This window comes from Mangifera indica, chromosome 15 (genome assembly GCF_011075055.1).
Source record: "Mangifera indica cultivar Alphonso chromosome 15, CATAS_Mindica_2.1, whole genome shotgun sequence".
Lineage (NCBI taxonomy): Eukaryota > Viridiplantae > Streptophyta > Magnoliopsida > Sapindales > Anacardiaceae > Mangifera > Mangifera indica.
In genome coordinates, this window is record NC_058151.1 from 14,727,484 (window position 1) to 14,747,784 (window position 20,301).

Consider the following 20,301-nt stretch of genomic DNA (forward strand, 5'->3'; position numbering starts at 1 on the left):
TAAATTTTTCTGATTGCAAGATTGTTGTCATAATTATTATAAAATTTAAAGATATTGGATCTAATTGAGAAAAATCTTACACAAGTCACAAAGTTGCAGTTATAGGGTGATGATCTATAATTCTCAAACTATTGGGGTTTCACAAATGTTGGAAAATATTAGGGTCGGTTAAAAATTTAACCCGGCATGAAATTCTAAGGCCCAAATTGTTGTTACCGAAAGGATGAATCCAGTCCGGTCCAGTCCAGCGCTTGAAAATAACAGACAAGTAAACAGAGTAGAGAAGACGAGAGAAGAGATCGTACAGAGAGAGCGAAAGAGAATGGGGACGGTGGGATTGGCGCCTGGGCTATCTCGTAAGCTGAAGAAAGTATTGGAATCAAGAACAGAAACACCAGATCTATTGGCTTCTCTCAAAACACTCTCAACTTTCTACACTGATAACACTCCACAGACTCGTCGCAACCTCAGATCCACTATTGAAAAGCGCTCTCTTTCCATCAATCTCGATTTTCTTCAAGCCTCTCATGCTGCTCAACAAGCTTTGGATCGCGTCGAGGAGGAGGTTAATGAGCTTGCTCAGTGCTGTGATAGGTCTCATTCGGTTTACTTATTATCATTTCATTTTCTAGCTTAAGACATAATTATTTAAAAAAATTCTCATTGAGATCGAATTTTATTATATTTCACTTGTTTGAAACCTAATTAGTTTTGGTTAGTTCGAACCTAATTACAGGATCTGAAGATCCCCATTGTATGATTTACCAATTAGGAGGGTTTTGTTTGGTGAGAAAATGATGGAAAATGAAAGAAATTCTGAAAAAAGGAAACACACTCAGAGAGTACAGGGGGAATTGGGAGAATTCTAAGAAATTGGAAATACTTAGCACTTTTTGTGTTAATTGCTGTCATGCATTCTTACTTATTTGCCAAATATTGTTCCTTGTTCATCTTGAATTATTGTATAGCAACAATGATGTTCAATAAATCTCGTACTTGGCAGGATTGAAAAGGCCCTGAGCAGTTGTAATGCTACCACTGGGAACATCATTGAAACTACGGAGATACTCAAACGAGAGCTTGAAGTTAATACACAAAGACAAGAGATTGTTTCTTGCTTTCTTCGTGATTATCAACTGTCTAATGACGAGGTTTGTGTTTAAGCCTTTACTTTTGAATTAATATATTCTATTGTTCCATTACAGTCCAAATTCAAATCAAATTACTGTATTCATATTCGTCTGTAGATAACTGCACTGAGGGATGAGGACCTAAATGAAAATTTCTTCGAGGCACTTTCTCATGTTCAAGAAATTCATGCCAACTGCAAAGTACTTCTTAGGACTCATCATCAGGTAAAATCTCTAATTCTTTCTCTTTCCTATATAGTAATTGTCTGAAAAGTGAGGGTATATGCAGTTTTGTGTTGCAAAACTGTTACGTAACTAAAAGTAAAAAATTAAATTTTGTATTTTGAAGGTTTTTAATTTGTTTAGTTCCGTGTTTCATAAATTGTTTTCTGAAACAAGAAAACATTGAAATCTGTTTCATTATGGAGGAACAAAACAAAAAGTCCCGTTTTCCTCTTCAAATCATAATTTTATAATTCAAACTCTAAAACCTGTTAAGTGGTTTTTCAAATTCAACACTAGTTTTTTGAGAATGAATTTATATTTTTTAAATCCCATTTAATATCACCATAACCAAATGGGTTTTTAATGTGTTTTGGATTTGGAAGTTAGAAAATAGATCTGCAAAACAATCATGTATAACTCCTAAGTGATTTTAGAAGTTAGATGTGTACAAAAGAGATTATGGTTTGAGATTGTTAGATTATTATAAGACATTTATTTGATTGTGAAAACTTGAAGAATCAGTTACTGAGAATTGTGATGTGAAAGATTTTTACAATATTGCTGTTACACAACTGAAGATGCTGGGGTTTGAATAATTTAATTTCTTTAGATGGTTGATGATGGTATATCCCTCTTGGAGTCTGAGATGATGTTACTTTGGATGCCTATTTTCTTGGAAGGATCAATGCTTGACTTTGATAATTTTTAGTTGGAACCATTAAAATTCTTGGTTGTTGAAATATTAAGTGCTTTTCTGCTTGTATTGGTATTGTGTTGGTTCTATTTACAATAATGTTATTTTGTATGTGCATTCATCGTCGTTACCATTTAAATTCCTTGCTTTGAATAATTGACAAGCATTATCATTCACTTGAAGAGTCCTCACAGCGTGCAGGTTTGGAGCTGATGGATATGATGGCTGTGTACCAAGAAGGAGCCTATGAGCGCCTATGCAGGTGAGGCCTACTATGTGATGATTAGAGGAGTTTCTTTGGTGAATTAAAGTTCCATCTTCTTTTTTATTGGCTTTAAATATTTGGTTTATGTACTATCCTAATAAACACACTGAGATCTTATCTAAAACTTTTTGGTTTCATGCTTTATTGATGCTGGTAGATTTAGTTAACAAAATAGAGGAATTTATTTTCATGCAACTATTTATGTGCATGATTCATAGATATTTGTAATACTTCCTTTTACAAATCTTTGCAAATAGCTTATTGATATACAGTGATTCATAAACTTTTAATGTATTTTTTCTTCTGGAGAGAAAGGAAAATACTGTTCGTCTCTTTAATTCGGTCTTTTTTTATTCATAATTTTGTTGCTTGGATGGTGTCTAAACAGGTTAAATAATAATATATCTTCTTTCTTCCTTCCAGGTGGGTTCAGGCTGAATGTAGGAAATTGGGTGACACTGAGAATCCTGAAGTTGGTGAGCTTTTAAAAACAGCAGTTTGCTGCCTCAAGGAAAGGCCTGTCCTTTTCAAGTATTGTGCAGAAGAGGTGAATCTATTCTAATCTAAGGCTTAACGATTCATATCTGAAGCTTGGTACATGCTTGGTGGTTATAGGAGTTTGTCATAAGAGTATTGCTTCACTGCCTGTACAGGTAGCAAATATGAGGCATAATGCATTGTTTAGAAGATTTATAAGTGCTCTTACACGTGGAGGACCTGGTGGATTGCCAAGACCAATTGAAGTGCATGCTCATGATCCCTTACGATATGTGGGAGACATGCTTGGATGGCTACATCAGGTGGGACACAGAGACCTTTTTAAGTTGCATTTTATATCTATTATTTTGATAATGCTGAGTTCCTTTGGACATTTAATTAATTTTTTGATTATTTCTATTGGTTTTAATGTAGGCTTTGGCATCTGAACGGGAGCTCATCCTTGGATTACTTGATCCAGATGTGGCAGTAGATACTGGAGTTACGGCTAGCCAATTCTCTAAGAACCTGGAGAATGATTCTGGAAAGACTAATTCAGATCTGACATTTGTACTGGATAGAATCTTTGAAGGAGTTTGCCGGCCATTCAAAGTGAGAGTTGAACAAGTTTTGCAGTCGCAACCTAGTCTTATAATTTCTTATAAACTCAGTAATATCTTGGAGTTTTATAGCTACACAGTGAGTTGAGCTCTATCCCTCTTTTGGTATTTCCAGTTGTTTTGTATGCTGTCTCACATTTAACCTTTTGTTTTGTTGTGTAGATATCAGATTTACTTGGGAGAGAGACTTCTCTCTGTAATACACTCTGGGTGCTCAAGGATGCTGCCCAAAAGACATTTTTTGACATATTGAAAAGCCGAGGAGAAAAACTTTTGCGGTATCCACCCCTTGTAGCTGTTGATCTTTCTCCACCACCAGCTGTGAGGGAAGGAGTCTCTGTACTGCTGGAAATAATTGAGACCCATAACAGTATGATGGTTCCCCCTTCTGGAAAAAAATCTGATTTTGATCTGGTGATATCTGCTTTACTTGATCCTATCATCCAGGTGTGTCCTAGTTTGATGTTAGTAATGTAAAATGCACTGTGTTGTGGAATAACTTCTTGCCTTAGTTTTTGTTGTATGATTGAACATATAAAATTTGGAGGAAGAAGTTATCATTGCAAGCCTTTTATATTTAAGCTCTAGTTAAACTCAGGTTAAATTATTCAAGTCCACGTCAAGCTTGATTCAGGTTTTAAACAATACTAGTGTTTACCATGTTAAGGATGACAATAGTTTTATGTTTCTTAATTTAACATATGATATTTAAGTCATTATTTGGAATTGTTGCAGATGTGTGAACAAGCAGCAGAGGCACACAAATCCAAGGGAGCTGGACATTCATCAAGAAGAAGTAGAATGAGTTCTGACTCAAGCCAAATTAATAAATCCTCGGTTGATGCAATCTTATCCAGTAGCAGTTCCACCTTGTCCACACAGGTTTCCTCTCATCTGCTCCCTTGGTTACTCTTATTTTTTTCACTTGTCAGACTTAAAAACTTATTTTCGTGCCAACTGCATAATATTGTTATCCACTGCTCAATTCGTTTATTGGTAGATGTTTCCAATACAAACATTTTAAGTTTTATGCAGAAATCTGGTATAGGTAGGGCAATGGTTCTTTTTGTTATGATCTAATGAAGTCAAATAAAGGTTTTTTATTTTCTGATACACTGGACCATCGTTTAGCTTAATCTAATCTCTCTTTTTTCTTTTTGAATTATTAGGACTACATGAAAAAATTTGTGACTTTTGAGGAATAACAATTTATGTTTTGTTACATGTACAGACAGTTATTTTGTGCAATTTTTTTAGTTCTTGCACTCTAACCTTCTTGATAATATATGCAGAATAATGAGACTCCCTCCAAAATATTCCTCATCAACTGCTTATGTGCCATCCAACAACCATTACTTGGTCACGAGGTTGCAACTGAGTATGTGAAGAATCTCGGATCAATGATTGAAAATCATATGCAGGCTCTTGTCGATAAAGAAGTTGATGTCATTTTAAGAAGATGTGGCTTATCAGAGAAGATGCAGCACTTCCATGGTTCTCTTAACAAGGAGGTCAGCAGTGCAGTAGCAGGGCCCACATTGGCAGAGATAGAAGACACTTCTCCAGCATCACTTGCAGAGTGTTTAAAGGTATTCTTTGGGCTTATTTTGGGAAGCGATAGTTCTCTGCCAGAATTTGAGCCGATGCAGGTTCCAAAATTGCGTTCTGAAGCCTGTATCAAGGTGGCCAGGTCACTGGCTGAAGCTTATGAACTAATTTACAAGGCTATTATGGCTCCCGAGAACGGATACCCAGATCCAAAGTCGCTAGCAAGGCATCCTCCACATCAAATAAGGACTATTTTAGGGATATAAAGTTTTAATCTTCTTTTGGAGCCTCAAGAGTCAATACCGTTTCTTTTTGTAATGAATAATAATGTCTTCTACAAAGGTTTAAAGGGGTATTCGTTGATGGCTTGTAGATGAATTGCTTTTATAGTGTGGTATAATGAAAGAGGAAATTATGTAATTTGGTTTGTGAGATTTGAATTTTATTTTGTGATGGAAGAATGGCTCTATCATTCCACTTTCTTGATTCTTCCACTTTTCTTACACTTTACTACCTTTTGTAACCCTTTGCAACATCAGTCCTTTTTTAAACCACCACTAGTGTTATGGCTTTGAAGCTAATGGTGGTGAGTCACACTAGTTAAGCTTGCTCATCTGATTCAAATGGTTTTGGAAAAAGGAAAGAAACTCAGAAGCATTCATGATTCAACAACCCAAAGCTGTTATCACCATTTGTTTTTGTCATCGTCAAACCTAACCTCCTACAATCCACTCCACGATACTAACAATCTAAAACTATTACAACCATTTGTCGTCGTCGTTGTTTAATCGAATCCTCTAAAATCCACTTCCATGAAACCCAACGATCCAAAATCATTAACATCATGCAACCATCTCATTACTAGGAGCCCCCACCACTTCTCCACCATTAACATCACCACAACAATTTCAACACCACACCTCCCTATTGTGAAAGAAAAGGTGAAACAAAACTTTCGACGATCTGGCCAAATTGTGCCTCCATGGCGTTGCGAAATGACGAAGGTGAGAGTATAATTGGGAGTAATATAAAATTTAACTTTCTTACACGTGTGTCAGGATGATTTTTCGTGTGTTAGAGTTTTGGCATGAGCATGACATGATTAACAATATTATTAAGAATAATTTAATCGAATTTAATTACCAATCTACCAAACGAATCTAGGTGTAGACTTCGGGTGAGACCGGCCAGAACAGGACAGAAACAGCGACCATACAACGGAGAAGGATTAGCAGATAATATCTTAAATTTTACACAAGACAAATTAACCAACTACTACCTATTACCCACCAAGCGAAACCCTTCTCAAGGACAAGATTCCATGGCTGCTACTGCTGCTGTAATTCCCTCAACTGAGAAAGATACATGGAGAGCTCATGGCGCCATGGTTCTCGTTCAGTTGTTCTACGGAGGTTATCATGTTATCACCAAAGTTGCCCTCAATGTTGGAGTCAACCAGCTCGTCTTTTGTGTCTTTCGTGATCTTCTTGCTCTCGTCATTCTTGCTCCCGTCGCCTATGTTCGTGAAAAGTATGGTCCTTTTTCTTCATCTTCGTTTTTTCTTTTTGTTTATAATTTTTAATCTTCATATATTGTTCTAATTGTAGCCCATATCCTTTTGTCTTCAATTTTCCGTTATTTATTTATTTGTAAAGTTTGACTTACAAGTAATCGTTGTCTGGATTTCGATTTCTAGCTAAGATTCATATTGTTTAGAGTACCCAACAATAATAGTGCGAGTTCGTTACATTAATTGCCTGCTAAATCTATCTCTTCGATTGCATTAATATTCCATTATGGATGAAATTTTAAATTTTGATACCCAATTGCAGTATGTTATGGCTTCAATTGTTTGCGAAGTATCAACTTTGATCGCATTTTTTAGTTGCTTTAATATGTGGTTTAGTAAATGTATTTTGTGGTTCCATGCTTAAAGATTCAGAAAATTAGAACGAATTTACAGCCTGCAACTGTGTACAGTGAGCATCCTATTTCTTGTTCATGTCTCTTTCCTATATTGTATCCTTGTTTAGATTTAGTTGTATGAATAGATTGCAACTTTATTTCAGCTAACATGTTATTCTTTATGATATATGAAGTCAGTAACTTTAAATGTTTTTTTCTTTTTTCTCTTTGTAGAAGGATCCGTCAACCTATGACTAGACGCTTCCTCTTGTCATTCTTTTTTCTTGGGTTGACAGGGTAAGCTCTGCTTTGTTAAACTCATTCTTGTTGGATTGTTCATGGCTGATCTATCCAGTTCTGTGGCTAATTGATATCTTTAATCAGGATATTTGGGAACCAGCTTTTGTTTCTTATTGGTCTTAGCTACACCAATCCTACTTATGCTGCTGCTATACAACCTGCAATTCCTGTGTTCACGTTTCTCTTTACTGTGATGATGGGGTGAGTGACAAATTCTGCCTTATCCTGAGTTTAATTGATTTTTTGTACCCTTGTTATCTGTTTTTATGCATGTATGTTTAGTGTTGGGTGTAGCTTGTTCAATATTATGTATGAACTTATTCATGCAGTACAGAAAGAGTAAATTTGCTCAAAACAGAAGGCCAAGCAAAGGTTGGCGGTACTCTCATCTGTGTTTCTGGTGCCATATTAATGGTTCTATTCCGTGGTCCAGCTTTGTTTGGAAATAAAAACCAAGAATTCGTAGTGCAAAGTGAAATAATTGCAAGGGGTCAACCAGAGCCTGCTGGATGGTTCATGTCCAGCTTTTTGGAGATTGGATTTGGTCAGTGGAACCTTGGAGTTTTATGCTTAATAGGGAACTGTATGTGCATGGCTGCATTTCTAGCTATTCAGGTACTGGATTATATAGTTATTTTGACAATTGAAACTTCACTGCTGAATTAAAAAACACAAGTGAGATGAGCATTATTTTTAATCCTTGAGAGCCTTAGATGATGCGTCTGCTATCTTGTTTTCAATCTTGCAATGGCTTTGCTTTAGCAACATCTTCATAAGAACTTAGCTTAAATTCATGAAACTTTTCCATCTGATTTGTGCATACTATGTTGTAACAGATGTAAGGGTTCAGATATGGCATATGAAAAGATTGAGAATAGAAAGCATGATTGATCATAAAATAGCATATCTGTGTAGGGGGGGTTCAATGTAGGTGTTACACCATTCCAAGATTTGATGGTAGTTTGAATGCTGAGCTCTGTCTGAGTATTGAACTTACCTAGACCAAAAAAAAAAAAAAAACTTGGGAGGGTAACTATTAGAGTACGTAGGGAATTGTGATTGGTGAATAGCACAAAACTTTGAATTTTTAATGATTTATTGAGTTTTGGTTGAATATCAAATTTTTAAGTCTAAGCGTGTTCAAGAAAGAAAATACTGGGATATCCCCTTTGTCATAGATCAGTCCTGTATGTATGGGATAATGTTGACAGCCTAATAAAACTGAGGACTTATTGCAATTGCTTCAAGAGCCTTCAATAGATTACTCCAGAAGCTGATTGCCTTAGTATTTCTTGTAGCTTAACTTTGAATTTATTACTTTATACTTAATGGTCTATCTCCTTGTAGATTATATTCTTCTGATCTATTATTGCTATGAAAAAAAATTTCAGGCTCCACTTTTAAAGAAATATCCAGCCAGCCTATCTGTTACAGCATATTCATATGTTTTTGGTGCTGCTTTGATGGTAATAACGGCATTCTTTATGACCAATGAATCAACAGAGTGGAGTTTGACAGAGTCTGAATTGTTTGCAGTCGTCTATGCAGTAAGTTTCAGATTAAAGTTACATTTACCTTGTTTCTTAACTTAATGCCGTTTTTATTCGTTATAATTTCATTTGAGAAGTTGTTTAATTGTAACTGTCGAGTTTTTGGGTGTATGTGTAACAACGCTTTTAGTGGGTTTGCATGTGATGATTCTGTTAGTAGGAGAGAAACGTCCGAACCCAAGCTTAACATATACGAACCCAAGTTAAAATATATTTAAAAAAATTTTTAAACGATGCCGCACGAACCACAAAGGAACCAAATTTGAGTGAACGAGTTTGGCGAGCTTGAGCCAAGTTTGGCTTGTCTATACGAACTTGAGCCAAACACGAACGGGTTATTCTCCAAGCTCAGCAAGCCTGAGCTAAACCCCTCCAAAAACAAGTTTCACCATGTTCGGGCTTGGTTCGGCTTGAATTGATGACATTGAAATGATCCGTCTCGATGATATTCAAGGCAGAACTATGATCTGTCTTCTTGTTTTTCCTCTTTGAGTACATATTTGTTTTTAAGCATGGTACTTGTGTTTACTAAATCATAAATAATGCAGAATCATAGGTGCAGCAGTTGTTTTTTCATTGTTTGGCTTAGATTTTGTCCTTATTGAAGCTGAAATATCTAATCTAGAAGTGACAAGTTCCTTCAACCATGTTAATTTGATTTTCCAATCATAAAAAGTTTAGGATCCCATCCTTGAATATGGCCTGCCAATTGTCCAATCAGGTAATCATTGAAGCATCTGGCCAGTGAGATGATATAGAAATCATAATTTCTTTAGGTCTTTGTTATTCGCTAAATTTTGGCTGCTTGGAATAGCTTTGGTAAATATTGTAAAGGGAACCTAGTGCTTTATCAATAAAAAACAAAAATTAAGAAAAATGCTCCATGCTTTCTCAGGGAATTGTTGCATCTGCTATCAATTATGGACTCCTGACATGGTCAAATAAGATCTTGGGGCCAGCTTTGGTTGCGCTGTACAATCCACTTCAACCTGTTGCATCTGCCTTTCTGTCAAGAATTTTCCTTGGAAGCCCTATTTATCTGGGAAGGTAAAATTCCTATTACTTATTATTTTGCGCACTTTACTTCTTTGTTGACCATTGATATTCTTTTTTATGCATCCATTTGAAAGCGAAGTTGTTTCCTTGGGTTCATATAATCAAAGCTGGCAGTGATCTTGGTGTTTTTGATTTGTGGACAGTGTTTTAGGGGGATGTCTTATTATTGCGGGCTTGTATTTGGTCACCTGGGCATCCTACAGAGAAAAACAAGCATCTCAGAGGTTAATTGCTCATGTTACTCAGCCTTCAGAACCTCTCATTCACAAAGACACATCAAGTAACAAAGCTCCTTACCAGAGAGGACACGTTTTATCTCCAAAATCAAGAGACTAGAGAAAACTATGATGGGATTTGATGTAAAGTTAATTTTCTTAAAGAAAAATTACTGCTGTTGAAACAATATAACAGTTGTTGGAAGGACAGCTTGTCCAGTCTCCCTTAGATTTGGATGTTCCATTGTTTTTTACTTATGCCGTATTCATCCTTGTCTTCTTCATAATACCAACCGATGAATATCGGTGCATATTATTTTTCTTCTTGGCATGTCCACCCATTTGCTCTAGTAGCCTCATTAAAATCCATTGAACTATCATAATAGAATGGAGGAAAGTATGGAGGGATAGACATTGTTGGAATCATACTGAACTATTTTGGTAGGCAACAGTAATAACCTTTTTTCCTTTAAAAAATAAATCATTAAGATTATAATCGATCCGTGATGTAAGAGTAAAAGCTCAACGGACCGATTGAAGAGAAAATCCCTTAAAAAAGAAATAGTATTGTATCGTCCCAGACCAATTATGGCAACTGGAGTTACAGATAAAGGAAAACATTTAACATAGGGAATTAGGAATTTCACAAACGGCCAAGGGGAATGGGTGGTTGACTAATTAAAAAGAGTCTGTCCCGGTCTCGACTCAGACTCAATTCACACATTTTAGTTGGATCTGATTGTTAACAAATCTCTGGGAATTTTAGATCACCCACCCACTTTTTACTGTAAGCATTCCTTCTAAACCCTAACTTTTTTCTAGGATTTTTAGTATTTACTCATTTTACGTAGATTATATATCTCAATTTACACGCAGAATGTCCTGCCCCCTGTTTGTATGATTTACCTCTTCAAAACTAACACAACCCATCTCCCAAAATCAAGTTGATTTTTTTAAAAAATAATTATTTCGTTAATTTAAGTGTGTGTGTATATATATATATATATATATATATATATATAGCGGTTTTCTTAGTAGTTGGGCTTATTAGATTTCGTTCTGAAATCTTTACTTGCAGGATTTCTAAAGTGATATTTGATAATAGCTCTCTACCCACAATTCCAATAATTATGCAAGCTTCGTTCTAACTTGCGTTGGCTCCTTCCTTTGTCAATACTATGTTGAAAGGAACCACTTAAGCTATTTCGTCTTTTCAGCCGCTCACATCAGTGTGATGTTAAATTATTGAAATTAGCATATTCTGCTGCAAGTTATGGTGTTTAGTAAACTAGCGGAATTGATCTCTTCTGCGTCAGGTCGTATTTTGGCAAAACATTCTTCTAAAGTTCCTTATATGTTGCCTGGCTTGCCATTCGAAGCGGGTTCTGCTCATAGGTTTGGCCTTTCTAACCCTGGAAAGAAAAATAATTTGCGACTCTCTTCATCGCTCCAAGATTTTTCAGCATATGATCGACTTGATTCTGAGCAGTATGACCCTGGTGTTGGAGTTAATGTATATTCAAAACAACTTGATTCCTCGCAAAGGGAAAAATTTAGTTCAAGTTTTTCAAAGGAGAAAGCATTGTTTGGTGGAACTCAGTTTATCTGCAGGAATTGGGTACGAGTGTTCTTATTGTTAGCGAGCCTATTGTTGTCGGCTTTTGTAGCATATATGGTTTCAATGTATATTTATTCTAATTTGTATAAGGGAGGGTCCAAATTTTATGTTGTGCTTGATGGTGGAAGTACCGGAACTATAGCTTATGTTTATGAGGCATCCATTGATCGCAACAATGGTGGCACTTTCCCTATCTTCATAAGATCATTGACAGAAGGCCTTTCTAGGAAACCTAGCTCACAGAGTGGGCGTGCTTATGATCGAATGGAGACTGAACCTGGTTTTGATAAGTTGGTGCACAATAAATCTGGCTTGAAGGCCGCTATAAAGCCACTTTTCCAGTGGGCAGAGAAACGAATCCCTGAGCATGCACATAAGACTACCTATCTCTTCATCTATGCAACAGCTGGGGTTCGGAGGCTGCCTGCAGCTGATTCTAAGTGGCTACTAGAGAAGTCATGGTCCATAGTAAAAGGTTCACCATTTTTGCATCGGAGAGAGTGGATCAAGATTATTAGTGGCACAGAAGAAGCTTACCATGGATGGACAGCCTTGAACTATCGTGCTGGTGTGTTGGGGACCATACCCAAAAAGGCAATATTCGGCGCACTTGACTTGGGTGGGTTGTCATTGCAGGTTACATTTGAAAGTGAGAATCAAATACATAATGATACTAACTTAAACCTTAGGATTGGGGCAGTTAATCATCATCTCACTGCTTACTCTCTGTCAGGCTGTGGTCTAAATGACACATTTGACAAGTCTGTAGCTGAACTTGTAAAAAGGATTCTGGACATAAAAAATGCCTATTTTGGTAATGGTAAAATAGAAGTTAAGCACCCTTGCTTGCAGTCTGGATACAAGGAGCAATACATCTGCTCTCGCTGTGTTTATAATCAACAAGAAAGCGGAAGTCCTCTAGTTGGAGAGAAAATTTTGGGCAAGGGGGGGAAGTCAGGAATTTCTGTTCTATTAATTGGTGATCCAAACTGGGAAGAATGCAGTGTACTAGCAAAAGCTGCAGTTAATTTGTCTAAATGGTTGAATCTTAGCCCAACAATGGATTGTGATTTGCAACCTTGTGCTCTTGTTGATGGTTTCCCTCACCCTAGCAGCCAGTTCTATGCTATATCTGGCTTTTTGTTGTGTATCGGTTCTATAATTTGATTTGTGAATCTTTACCTGATGATGTGTAGGAAAAGGGTCAGGAGTTCTGTGAAAAAACTTAGGAACTTGCCAGAAACAGTGTTCCTCCACAGCCCTTTATTGAACAGTACGGTTTTAGATCACCATATGTTGTTTCATTGTTAAGAGAGGGCTTGCAGATCACAGATAATCAGATCATTGTTGGTTCTGGAAGCATAACTTGGACCCTTGGGGTTGCTCTATTGGAAGCTGGGAAAACATTTTCTACTAGATCAAGATTTCACAGTTATGACATACTCCAAATGAAGATAAATCCAATTATTCTTGTTGCTGTTTTCTCAGTTTCACTGATTTTGCTAGTTTGTGCATTATCATGTTTCAACAATTGGATGCCAAGATTTTTCCAGAGGACATATCTCCCATTATGTAGGCATAATAGCACAGCCACTACGTCTGTTCTCAATATTCCATCTCTTTTCTGGTTCCAGCACTGTGGTCCTATGAACTCCAGTAAGCTCTTCTATGACTTTAGCGGACAATCATATTAGTAAAAACTGTGCTACATGTTTTGAAATTACCAGTTGTCTATTTGAGTTAGAGGGAGAAGTCTGTCCTAAGTCTAAAAGTTTTCTATTAGTCTCTCTGGAAATCTTTTTCTTCCGATCAAGGTGTTGAAAATGGGATTCTATCTGAGATCATCTGGGAGATCTGCAGGATGTGGGAACATTGTTGAGATGTTCAAGATTCAATGAACTCTTGAAATAAAAAGCAGAAATTATTGTGGTTAGATGTTAGAAAACAACGAAAACTCAAAAAGCAGTAGCCTAGAACTCTAAAAATAATGATCTCTGCTTGCTGAATAAAATAGGAAAAAATTATGATTATCGTGTTTATTTGATCATTAAGCAGTTTTTAATGTTTTAGAACTTGAGTGTCATCAGAAGAAGTTTAAGCTTCTCTAGAAGCTTTTAATTTTTTCATTTACAATACAATTGTAAGAATTTGCAGTAGTTTGGAGTGATTTGCCAGGCTTTGACAGCCATGTTACATTTTAATTCAGTATTTAGTTTCTGTATCATCTATATGTTAAATCAATATGTTGGACTGTGTTTGCCCCTCTTTTTTACCTTACCTTCTGACGTATTTTTTAATCATGTTGCACGGTCCAAATTATTAAAACTATGCTTTCATTACTTATGTGAATCCCTTTTTTTTCTAGCACCATTTTTCTTTCTAGTTAATTATTAAGTCTTATTCTAGTGGTTTGGATTTTTTATTCTGTTGGTTCTTTTTTATTTTTGGTTCAATCTACTAAGGCAACATCAACTGTTGTTCTTATAGGGGATAGCAGAGTTAAGATTCCTCTGAGTCCGGCGGTTGCAAGCTCCCAGCAAAGACCATTAGGCTTGGGACATGGTCTTGGTGGCAGAAGTGTAGAGCTCATGGACTCTTCCTTGTACCCATCAACTAGTGGCATTTCTCATAGTTATTCTTCAAATAGCTTGGGGCAGATGCAATTTGACAGTAGTAGCATGGGCTCCTTCTGGTCACCCCACAGAAGTCTGATGCGCCTTCAAAGTAGAAGATCACAATCTCGAGGCACACATGGCAAAGGTTTAGGGCATGCTCTTGCTGAAGTTTGGTATGATTCTCATATCCAATTTACTTTTTTCCATTATAAGGGGACATTAAAAATTATATATTTATAGTTTTGCTTTATCCATTCAATTCTAGGCATTCTTTTTGTATCATAAAAGGATTTTGTTGAAAAGTAAATAAGGAAAGATTTGATCCTTTGGTATTTTGTGCTTCAGATGTGTTACTAATAGTTAATAATATTAAGGCAAAATGATATTTTATGATTATAGATCCCAAAATATTTTTACATGGCACAAACACATTAAATCAAAGGATCAGAAACACACTCACTAACGAAACATTAAATCCAATATTCTTAACTCTCACAAGAATGTAAACTCTAATGAACAAAGGAAAAAAGAAAACCATGACTCTGATGAGCATGAGTGATCGGATGCATTCAGTTTTTCTTGGTTTTTTTCCCCTCTTGTATGAGTAATGTCAGAAGAAATTGAATGATTTTTCCTTCTTATATTGCTCAGTAAGGCAGTCCACAATTTTGTACATCTTCCCACATTACAGCATGTGAAGGAGATGATTATGGAACTAATGATGAGCTGGTCATATCATTGTTTAAACAGACCTTGGTCAGCAGGGGTTTGAGGCATCCCTGGAAAATTCTCAATTAATCTTGCATTCCAATTCTTGTTTACTGCCTGCAGTCACTGGCTAAACAATGATTCAATGTTTGGTTTCTTCTTATTACGGACTTTGATCATGACAAAGCTCAGCTGATGGCAATATATAGTTATTGACATGAAGCATGCTTCTGTCTATAAGATGGCTTAGATCAATTATTTGACATCTATCAACTTTAATTTCCGTGTAATATTGTGGGAGAGACTTGTAAAATTAATTGTCACTTACAGAGAATTTTACCCCATCATTGATCTCCCAGCAATTGAGAGCTGTGATTTGTGGTGATATTTAACCACTTATTATACTCGAAATTCACAGTTTTGACATCCTTTTACTGGGAGGTAGTTTTGTTTCAGGAAGATGTGCTTTGTAATAGTGTTCTATTGAAGATTATTCAGGCTGCATCCTTCATCAACAACATTATGAAATACATGAAACAGTCCAGGAAATTCTATTTTCAAAGTTTTCAAATTCATTCTTCTCTCAACATGTATCCAAAGCTCTTTGTCTGCTTTGTGGTTGCTTATTGGGCAGCTGAAATAAGCTTGCAATATGGAATAATGACTATGTGATTACCAAGTTAATCTCCTGACCACGCCTATTGCTTCCTCAGCTCACTCTCACATTCCAATTCATATTTTTTTTCCAGGTACAATCCACACCGTTTCTTCTAGTTCAAAAATAATTGTATTATACACAACTGGTCCACTCATTTGAGTTTTAATCGGTGGAGTTAAATAAGAGAGTGGGTGAATTGTCATTTGCCACAATCTCTTCTCTGGCAACTTTACCAAAGCAAAACACAATCCTTTAAATCATTTGTTTGGGAGGCGTGACCCAAAAACACCATAAAATATATTTAAAAAAATATTACATGACAGTGCGGTGCACAAAATATTACATATATCCTTAATATAGAACTCTACAAGCATCAAATATGTAATAATTCAACAAAGGTAGGTACATTATCTGTTCAACATATCAGCAGTGGTTGTGTAATGGTCCCGTAAACCGGCTAATAATCTCATGTAGAACAACCCACATCAACAATGAATTGTTGCCGTTCAAGATTTCAAGCTTAGTAACTAATAGCGTTCTGAAACATTACTGGAATCAAATGGCATATAGTCAAGTCAGTGTGCCCACAAAAGCAGTCTCTCACAAGCAGTAAGGAAATGATTTATAGTTGTGGTCTAGCCTGTTACTTAAACTGGGCTTCTGCTCTATGCATAGGACGATAAGAAGTTGTGGCAAGCTGTCCATGTATGAGTTACGGAAAAAAATGTGTTAAAGTTATTTACATTTCACCACAAGCAATCCTCACGTCATTGATCAGCGATTCCTGGACCTCAATTCCAGCTGCTTTCATCTGATACATAAACTTCACAGCCTCAACACAGAACCCATTCCTTAAATAGCCCACAAGCATGGCATTCCAAGGAGCAACGTTTTCCTTATTACCCATAATTGCAAACATCCTTTCGGCATCACTCAATAAACCCTGTTTTCCATACATGTCAACTAATCCACACTGCACATAAACATCCCAGTCAAGCCCAAGTTTGATAGCATTAGCATGCACCTGTTGACCACAGTTGCCATCATCATCCATCCTGGCACATGCCTTAAGAACAGTAGAGACGGTGAAACTATTCTTTTTAACTCCTTCCCTTGCCATTTCCTTAAAATCATCAAAAACATCATAGAAATGTCCTTCCCTACAGTTGTTAACAATCTTAGCCGTCCAAACAACGGTATTGTGACGGCTAAGTTGGTTAAAGACAAAATTGGCATCTTCTAAGCATCTAAATTGGCCATAAAAGTTAATCAACGAACCCATCAAGGAAATGTTGTTACTTGTACCTAACTTAAACAACAAAGCATGCACCTGCTTTCCCAAACCCATATTCATGGTGCACACACAAGCCTTGAGAATGCAAACTATAATCCATGAAGGGAATACCAACCCTTGTTTTTGCTGCTGCTTCATCATTTGTACAAAGAGATCAATGGACTCTTGGTAATCAGCTATGTCAATGTACGCAATAATCATGATAGCCCAAGAGTTGAAATCTCGAAGAGACATTTGATCGAACAGTTGACGGGCGGCGTAGAGTTGGCCGCAGGAAGCATGCAATAGAAGTAGACGGTTGAGCAAAAGAAGCGTGGGTTTTAAGTTTGTGGTGTTGTTGATGATGTAAGAGTACAATTCTAGAGCTCCGTTGGAGTCTTTTTTAACGGTGCATTCTCTAATAAGAGAAGTAAACATGTCAGGTGGTATGGGAAGACGAAGGGAAACCATTATGCGTATAATGTCTGTGGTTGTGGATGTGGATGTGCTCCTGGGAATGTATTTAGTTTGACTTGTCAACCTTTTGTGTTGAAGAAGTTTTTTGTTGGGGGTACGTAGGGATGGGGCCTGTTGAATTTCTAATGAGAGGTTGAGGGAAGATGAAGGGTAAACTAATTTGGTGGTGGAAGTGGAAGATGAATGGGGAATTATAAGTGGTTGTTTTGGGTAGGAACTGGGGAATGATAACAGTTTCATTTTTTGTCTAGACACGACGAAGCACAGTTTCTCAAGGGTTTTTCTTTGAAATAAGCAAAAGGTCACAAACAACTAAAGTTTCCCTACTATCTGTATTCAATGTTTGCCATACAACTCATTGATTACAGTGATAAGTGGTTGCTTGATGATTTTGTGGGGATTCCAGGATGATTTTGTGGATTTTATAAGGATTTTTGGTTGTTTGAGGATAAAAATGAGAGAGAACAACATCCAATTCAATTTCTTACCTCTAATACCGCATCAAAATAATAGGAGAGAATGCAACCCATGCTGAACATAAATAATCCACCCGATTTTTTGGAAATTAAAATCCCGAAAGAATATCAAGGGACAATGATCACACTGCTTAATAAAGTGTAATGGATGAAATAGGAAAAATATTATCTAACAAATTGTTTCGTGAGATACAACAATTTCATGATAGATTTAGAAATTTTGAAGAGTTCATCACAAATGATTTTAACTGCCACCTTGAGGGAAACAAATGGACAGAGATGGGGTACTACAAAACACAATGCCTCATCGACCAGGCTACCAAATCTGTGCTCATTCAGCGTCACTCATTTTATCAGCCTCCTCTTCATTTGGTGCAGATGCAACTGATCTTGAGTCTCCTTATTCAGTTTCTGGCAATGTTGGCTCGTGGGGTGATTTGCAATGAATTGATTGCAGGAAATTGAAGTATGCATATTTTATATCAAATTGCATGTCGTACCCTGCCACATATACAACAAACACTTAATGACTTCATGTCTAACATAAGCTTAATCTAATAAGGACATAAAAAAGGAAAGAGGCTCCCTCTTACAATAGTTTACTGCAATAGTTAGTCCATTCTCATCTGCACTCTGTCTAACATGGTGAAACCACATACTTGGCCTGCATTAATTCCATCAGATTGACTTCAGAACTACCATCAGCTCCTCAAAATAGTTTAATCTAAGCCCAAGACTCATGCTTCAAACATGTAAACCTATACTCTTTTTCCCTAATTCGACCATTTAATAGTCCTCTAAGAAAATTACATGTAATTTCAGCTTTCAAATTTAATTCACTTAATTGTGAATATCATTTTATCTAGTAAACCCATTAAAATAAACAGCATGATGATGAACTTTAAGCATAGGGATCATGATAATGACACTGTAAACGTCCTGCCATGTTAGAGGGCCTGAAGTTCAACATCCTAACATTCAAAATCTCTATTTGCCCATATAAACCAGGTTTCCTCTTAACATAATTAATGTGAAATAATTGCTAAATTGCCAATTCTTAAAAGTTAGTTTGAAAATTCTTTTTCTGACTACTCTTAAAACCTCTCAATTGCTACTTCTCCTAAAAGAAAAGAATTACATCCCAGAAGACAAAACTAAGTAGAAATGTTGTGCAATAAACTACGAATGTTTCATTCATAAAGAAGAATAAACGAACAAAGAAAAGGAAACAATTCTTACAAGTAAAGAATCTCTCCTGCATTGACGGTACACTCAAATGGCTTAGGCCCGTCAAAAAACAAGGGAAATTTAGCCATTTCACTTTCTCTCATCTCCAGAGAAGGGTATGGGTTCACACTACACCAAGGCACATATCTCCTCGGCCTCTCAAGTTCTACTGTAAACTCTCCCACATCCTACAATAAAATAACATCCAAGGTATCATGTTGTTCTCTATCATCAACAAGCACAGTATAACTTAGGATGAAAATAATTTTAAAAACCTAAGATATACTGAAAAATAATCTAATTAATTCCGATATCCATATCAAGTAACTCATATTTTACCTGGGAATAGGAGTAATTAGCAGCAGGATATTGACGAATGTACATACGATGGATATCAGTAGGAGGAAGTAAAAGAAAATGCTTTTTACCGGAAACAACCACATATAGATTCTCATAATGATCTTTATGAAAAGAGGTCTCTGACAAATGATTCCCAATCCAAAGATTAACTGCCTCAGGATAACATCCAAGAGCGTCAGTAGCCCAAGGAATATGTTCATCACATTCCGAGCCCAAAACAGAGTACTCAGACCTGAAGCAGTCGTTCTGCTGTTGTAAGTAAGCCACAAATTTAGAATCTTGCAAATTCGAATTCGCTACAAGTTTTACGGCTTCATCAAATGGCATGGGCTCCACGTGCGCAGAAGCGAAACATAAAGAACCCAGGTGGTTGACGATTGAGTCAGCGCGGCCATTGGGCGTTAGGTGGACAGAGACGAGAGATGAAGAGAGTTTTTCGGAGAGATAAGAGGGTTGGGGCCAAAGAGAAAGAGCTGGCCAATGGAGGTTGGGGTTTTTTATAATAAAGGGTTTGTTTTGAGAGACATAATCCCTAAGGAATTGGAGAGGTGTTGGTGCAGAGTTTAGGCGTTCTACTTCACCATTGTTTCCAAGGCTTACCTCCCTCACTTCCTCCCATAGTCTCTTCACCTCTTTCATTATCTATGGAGAATCGTGAGGTTTTAGTTTTAGTGTTACTTTGGGTAATTAATATGCTTGGCTCTACTTCTACTAGCCATTTTTTTTTTTTTCAGTTATTATATTTCTGACAAAAAATAAAAAGATCTCTACAATAGCTTCCCCAAAGTAAAATTAATTTTGGTCCGAATGATAATTAGTTGATGGTAGGACAATTAATTATCATTCCAGAAAGAATAATTCCGGGTTCTGTAAAAATGTTTGTCCGCAATTATCTTTCAATCTA

General features: G+C 36.5%; 4 protein-coding genes and 1 pseudogene across 4 annotated transcripts; 3 read left to right on the forward strand and 2 right to left on the reverse strand.

Moving 5' to 3' along the window:
• The first annotated feature begins 271 nt into the window (after positions 1–271).
• On the forward strand, positions 272–5,379 carry LOC123197164 (conserved oligomeric Golgi complex subunit 6). Its single transcript, XM_044611328.1, has 10 exons — positions 272–594; positions 1,004–1,151; positions 1,248–1,355; positions 2,244–2,311; positions 2,738–2,861; positions 2,968–3,114; positions 3,227–3,490; positions 3,574–3,858; positions 4,147–4,293; positions 4,704–5,379. Exons 1-10 carry the CDS (start codon positions 323–325, stop codon positions 5,223–5,225), a joined length of 2,085 nt encoding a protein of 694 aa, XP_044467263.1. The 5' UTR covers positions 272–322; the 3' UTR covers positions 5,226–5,379.
• Positions 5,380–5,562: 183 nt separating this feature from the next.
• Positions 5,563–10,308, forward strand: LOC123197169 (WAT1-related protein At3g45870-like). Its single transcript, XM_044611335.1, has 8 exons — positions 5,563–5,963; positions 6,124–6,489; positions 7,099–7,161; positions 7,249–7,365; positions 7,494–7,779; positions 8,556–8,711; positions 9,610–9,761; positions 9,914–10,308. Exons 2-8 carry the CDS (start codon positions 6,281–6,283, stop codon positions 10,104–10,106), a joined length of 1,176 nt encoding a protein of 391 aa, XP_044467270.1. The 5' UTR covers positions 5,563–5,963; positions 6,124–6,280; the 3' UTR covers positions 10,107–10,308.
• A 184-nt stretch (positions 10,309–10,492) lies between these two features.
• LOC123197163 lies at positions 10,493–15,484 on the forward strand (annotated as a pseudogene).
• Positions 15,485–15,835: 351 nt separating this feature from the next.
• Positions 15,836–17,837, reverse strand: LOC123197168 (pentatricopeptide repeat-containing protein At1g31790). Its single transcript, XM_044611334.1, has one exon. It carries the CDS (start codon positions 17,572–17,574, stop codon positions 16,324–16,326), a length of 1,251 nt encoding a protein of 416 aa, XP_044467269.1. The 5' UTR covers positions 17,575–17,837; the 3' UTR covers positions 15,836–16,323.
• A 104-nt stretch (positions 17,838–17,941) lies between these two features.
• Positions 17,942–20,106, reverse strand: LOC123197170 (bifunctional peptidase and (3S)-lysyl hydroxylase JMJD7). The gene is made up of 4 exons (XM_044611336.1): positions 19,377–20,106; positions 19,050–19,225; positions 18,404–18,474; positions 17,942–18,311 (listed from the first exon to the last, which is right to left on the reverse strand). Exons 1-4 carry the CDS (start codon positions 20,034–20,036, stop codon positions 18,211–18,213), a joined length of 1,008 nt encoding a protein of 335 aa, XP_044467271.1. The 5' UTR covers positions 20,037–20,106; the 3' UTR covers positions 17,942–18,210.
• Positions 20,107–20,301: the final 195 nt, after the last annotated feature.